Here is a 6,000-nt window from a genome sequence, read left to right on the forward strand (position 1 = left end):
CAGATCTCAAACTCAAAGGGAGCGAATTCCAGAGTCTGGGAGCCGCTGATACAAACACTCTGTCACCTTCTGTTTTTAACCTTGTATGCGGGACAACCAGCAACCCCTGGTCACAAGACCTCAGGGGCCTGCTGGGGTGATAAGGAAGAAGAAGATCACTTATGTAAGTTGGAGCTACACCGTGCAGGGCCCTATAAGTCATGATTATGATCTTAAAATAGACCCTGAACTTGACAGGGAGCCAATGCAGTTGAATCAGCAGGGGAGTGGCATGGGAGTATTTGTGATGCTTTATCAGAAGCCTAGCCGCAGCATTTTGAACACCCTGCAGTCGTTCCAGGGAGGCATTACTTAAGCAAGTAAACAAGGAATTACAATATCTAAGCGAGATGAAACAAAAGCATGAATAATCATTTCCAATTCGGAACATGACACAATGGGACTCAGCGATATTTCTTAAATGGTAAAAACAAGAGCGAACCAAAGATTTGACGTGTGTGTCCAGCGTCAGAGCTGGATCAAGTGTAACACCAAGGTTCCTAATGGAGGATTTAATATAAGAAGCAAGAGGGCCTCGATTTTTAACCACGAGGGGAACAAATTTCTCAGGAGCAAAGACAATGACTTCCGTTTTATCAGCATTTAGTTGAAGGTAATTATCAGCCATCCAATCTGCAGGACTGCAAGATTTGGAGCTTAGAAACATCAGGTGGCCTAAAAGAGATCTATAGCTGAATATCATCTGCATAACAATGATATGAAATATCAGAGAAAGAGCTAAGAAGTTGCAGAAGAGGGAGTAAATACAACAAAAAACAATAACGGTTCCAAGACAGAGCCCTGAGGCACCCCAAAGGCAAGAGAGCTGACAGAGGATCTGAACTTAGAGGTAGCCACAGAGAAAGATCGAGTTGACAAATAGGATTTAAACCATTCCAATGCGGTACCCGATACACCCACCCAGTGGTTTAATATATGTAACAAAATAAGATGATCAACAGTGTCAAACGTGCATATGCAGTGCCTTTGTTTTCATACACATATGGCGGAAAAAGCATGGTGGCGACGGAGAATGAGAAGGGCGAAAGAGGATCGTTGTATGAAACATATGAACCAGAATTGGTTTGTAAAAAATGTGCAACCTCAGTGGTGTGGAACTGGTTTGGCTTTCGTCTGTGAGATATGCACCAAAGCACAATTTTTGAAAGCAATGCATGCAAGCGAGCCGTCATTATTACCGTGTTTTTTGGAAAGTCGCTCTTAAAATCCTTTGATTTTCTGAAAAATCGACAGTGCCCCTTATAATCCGGTGTGCCTTATGTATGAATTCTGGTTGTGCTTACTGACCTTGAACCGATTTTATGCGGAACACTGCGCTCAGAAATCTGTCAAAAAATGTTTTAGTACGACTTTGGTAAGCTACGAAGCCGCACCACTTGATGGACTGTCGGAGCATTGCGGGTACCGTAGTCAGGAACCTCGCGGAGTGATTGCACTGTTGAATTTTTATATAGTTTTAATGCACATAAAAACAGCTGCTTGTTTAAGTGAAAATACATTGATATTTTGGTGGGGTTTTTTGTACTAATAAAGTTGCGAAGTTGTAAAGTATTTTGTCTCGCGTCAATTATATCGTCAGTTATATTGTTATCGCAAATTTTCGAATATATATCGTGATAAATATTTTTGGCCATGAAATCACTTTATTTTTAAAAACCTCAGTTACAAACTGAAGAAAACCAGGAAACACATGGTCAGCCTGCAAAGTTGTGCTCTCTGATCCATCACCTCAGCAGCTCTTTAATCAGCACACACACACACACACACACACACACACACACACACACACACACACAGGCAAGCACCCACCTGCAGCAGCTTTGCAGCCTCCAGCCAATTACCCCACTCACATTTTTTTAACCGCCTCAGTGAGAATTGCTGTGTGCTTCTAACTTTGTGGAGACTTGTGTGAGATGTGATAAATTTGTAACTACAGTTATTCCAGCCCCCACTTTGAGATCTTCAGAGGGCTGTTTGAAGGTTCATCTCAGGGTAAGTTGATGCATTTAGTGAATAAAGGTCTTAGAAAAAATGTTTAACAAGAGCGTGTTTGACTTTTCCTGAAACTGTATTACGGCTTCAGCGTCTGTAAAGAGGAGAGACCAGAGATTGAGGTGCAGATCATCAGTCAGCCTCACACACACACCACACAGAAATCCTACAGGAGAGGGCGGTTTGCCTCTGATCCAACATCAGATGGCAGAAACCATTACTGCCACTTCTGTGAGCCAATGAACCAGTGAAACCGACACAACGCTGATGTGCTGTGGATGCATATGAGTTTTATCTTGAGTTTAAAAAAATAATAATAATATGAGTAAGGAAGGAGCTTTGGTGATGAAGTGGTATGGAGCTCTGGTTAGAGGAAGTTGCACTAATCAATGTGGGACGCGATCACAGTGCGAATGAGGACAGCAGTACTGAGCTTGGAAAGAAAGCGTGCCATCAAGCATGACACTGAAAGCTGGAGTTTGGTGGCACTGAGGAGAACCTCGGATTTTATCACTGCTCAGTTTGAGAAAGTTTTGGAGTAGATTGATACTAAATATGACAGATCCCTAGGGAACACCTGTAGGGATTTGAAAATGTTGAGACGAATTAACCGTTTGGCTCATGGTCTTCTTACTCCTTTGTTTGCTTCTTCTTCTGTTTATTATAATCATGATGTGGTGAACAGCAGCGTTGTGGCATCTTATATGCGAGGTTGCTTTGAGCCATGGATTTAGGGATTGTAATATAAAACAAATGAGACACACATTCATCATACAGTCTTTGAAGATTTCCCCCAGTTTTCCTCAAACTGAATTATCTGCTGCTCTCCGTCTTGAATCGTTTTGTCTTGCTGGCCTTTAGTGTGAGCGCAAACTCACATGTCATGTTACGTGTGTCATAGCAGTGTGGCTATGAAGCTTTTTAATTTCAAAGCACTTTCAATCCCAGCAGTAAATGCCATCTTATTTGCAGACAGGCTGATGCATCAGTGCATTCCTGTTAAACAATTAAAGCTAACTCCCAAGCAATAACAACTAAAACCAGTCGTGCACTTTAGATGCCCTAAATCTAATCTGTAATCACAGTAAGAGCTTGAATCCAAGCAACCGCAAATAAAAACTGGCCAGCCCCCGAGGTGGAGGACGGGGTTGCACTCAACCTCCATTTTGGCTCCTACATGAGGCTGCAGAGCTAATCTCTGCCTGCAATTCTCGGACTGTTCGCGCTGAACGTCTGACACCTCGAACAGCTTCTCCAAAACCACACACTTTCATTTCTGCACCACAGGACAGCAGCTGGATAAAACACAAGCTGCACATCAAAGTGGAAGAAAAGCAGAATATAATAAAGTCAACAAATCAAGATTTGATTTAAAGGCTTTTCCCTTTTTACTCAGTCTGGAATCACTTATGGAAGCTTCTCTCTTCCATCAACATCAATGTTAATGTTGTTTTATGGCTCATAAAAGCTGCACAACACATTTGTTTCTGCTCCAGTTGGACAGGAGAAAAAAAGAAAGAAAAAAAAGACCCAACAGACTGCAACACAACAGTGAAATCAGCTGTGAAAACTCTTCACACGCACCGCTGGTCACACAAATTAGCACTTTTACCTGTCTGGAAAACATCTCTTGCAAAACTTGCCTGATATTCCAGGAATTCCCAGAGCCATAAACTTTGAAGGAGTAAACAGATGTTTTCTTTCAGTTCTTTTCCATTTTGTTCACTGTATTTATCACAGGGAGGGCGACTGATGGCTCCATCTGCCTCGATTCAGGTTTAAACAGTCTTTTAATGTCAACCAGAACAGAAAACATCAACAATTTTACCTGAAAGGGAGGATCTGACATACGTTCCATCAGAAAGAGAGAATTTCATCTGTTTTTACTCATCTGTGGATATATTCAGACATTCTGCAAACAAAGATGAGACTGTAACCGTTCAGCTGTGCTATTCACATATTTCAAACAACATTAAAAACAATCTTTTCCCTTTTTTTGATTGTGAATAAAGCCATCTTGCAGCACACCGACTGGAACTGCAGAACTCCTGGGAGAAGCACGAAAAAGCTGCAGATAAAGCCAGCACAGTGTGCAGAAACAGCAGGAGAAGAAGCAGGCTGACAGCTGAAAGGCACTCACTCACCCTGTGTTTGCAGCACGACGCCCACTCTCCTGCTCTCAGGACAAAGTTAATCCAAACTGAAACTCAAAGACACTCCAGATCTTGAGAGAGTAGCTGAGCTGTGACAGCAGAGCTAGCAGAGCCAGCGAAGCTCCATGCATGTGTTCGCAGAGAAGCTGCCTGACAAAAATCAAGCCTGCAGGCTCATCCAGCTCCACCCCCGGCTCTCTCCCCTCTCTCCCCCTTCTCCATTTGAAGCATGCGAGTCTCTATCAGATTCTCTGGATTTACCAAACAGCTGATAACACTAACACACACACACACACACACACACACACACACACACACGGCCTGAAGGTGCTGGCAGCAGTTAAGAGGACATTCTTGGGACAGTAAATCAAACCTTTAAATAGTACAGCCGAATGCTGCTGAACACCAACACAGAGGGAGAGCTCAAAGAGGCAGCACAGGATTCACACCACAGCTGCTACAAAAGGCTGGATGTGTGAGAGTTTTACAACAAATGAACAAACACATTAAAGCCAAATAAATTCCCACTTTACTGATCCAGACCATCAGCTCCAGGTACATCACCATGCTCAGGCTCTACAGCATGGCTATTCAACTAAGAAGTTAGTTGGGCCAGATTTTCAAACCGAGGAATTTATCTGGGCCAGATATTTTTTTGCAGCCAGTAAGCAGCAGATCATGATCAATTTCAAACCCACACAATTGTATTGAAAAACAAGTAATTTTTTTTTATTCCTTTTTCCCCTGTTAATCTGGTGACCTCACAAATGCACACCAAAAGGTCCATTTAAAAAAGGGGAGCTATAACTAAACTATTTTTTTTGCACATTTGAAATAATAAAAAATACATTTTGATAATTCCCTTTCAAATTAAAATAAATATTTTGCTGACCACTCACTTTTCCTGCCATGGATGGAGCCCCATCCGTCACAAGTATACAGACACGCTTCATATCCAGACCATTTTCCTCAAAAAGAGCTGAAATCTTCTCAAACATTATTTCGCCAGCTGTGTGTCCCTCTAACGGTAGCAAGCCGAGCAATTTCCCATCCAAAAAAAACGGACATATATGCACAACTGTGCATTATCAGTTCTGTCTGTGAACCCATCTCCTGCTATAGATATTACATCAGTTTTCCTCAGGTCATCTAACAGCATTTCAAACTCGTTTGACGCCAGAACTTCATCTCTACGAACTGTCTGACAGGGGTACGTTTTTTATAGCAGATGTCACACTTACTTTAATTTTTTCGTCACTTATCACCGCATCCACCACAGCCAGCATGCAGTATTTCACTGTTTCAGAATCTGTGAAAGGCCTTTTCTTCTTCGCCAAGAAGCAAACATGAAGGAAAGCTGCTGCAACTCTCTCTTGGACTGTACAGGACCCTCACCATGGTAGTACAACTCCGGTTGTAAGATTATTAAACTCGCAGTTAAACTGTACTTTTGCAGCCCTCTCCTGAGATTGCTCTGGAAAGTTTGTGTAGAAAGTCTGGTGTTTGTCATTGTGGTGCCTTCGTAAGTACAGCAACACACTCACTGCAAATTAAACACATTGGTTTGGCATTTGGATTTGGCGGTAAAATGAATAAGTATTTGTCAGTCCAGGCAGGGTTCATTGTCAATTTTGCGCTTTTGGACTGAGAAAGACATGCTGTTGTCGCATCATATATTACAATGATTGTTTAATATGTTTACATCACAGTGCATTGTGGGTTAAATATTGCTAGGCTACTAGGAGTGTTGCATTCATAGTCTACACTACGCTGTAGGAATTTTTAATTTTTTAAA

General features: G+C 42.0%; 1 protein-coding gene across 1 annotated transcript in view; it reads right to left on the reverse strand.

The window, feature by feature from the left end:
* Window positions 1–3,916, reverse strand: part of plekhg4 (pleckstrin homology domain containing, family G (with RhoGef domain) member 4) — a 60,727-nt gene extending 56,811 nt beyond the window's left edge. The window contains exon 1 of the mRNA XM_080883995.1: window positions 3,881–3,916. Within this exon, the coding sequence (XP_080740121.1) occupies window positions 3,881–3,910 (30 nt within the window). The 5' untranslated portion in view covers window positions 3,911–3,916. The remainder of the gene's footprint in view (window positions 1–3,880) is intronic.
* Between the last annotated feature and the right edge of the window lie 2,084 nt (window positions 3,917–6,000).

Source organism: Rhamphochromis sp. 'chilingali' (assembly GCF_963969265.1).
Source record: "Rhamphochromis sp. 'chilingali' genome assembly, chromosome: 6".
NCBI lineage: Eukaryota > Metazoa > Chordata > Actinopteri > Cichliformes > Cichlidae > Rhamphochromis > Rhamphochromis sp. 'chilingali'.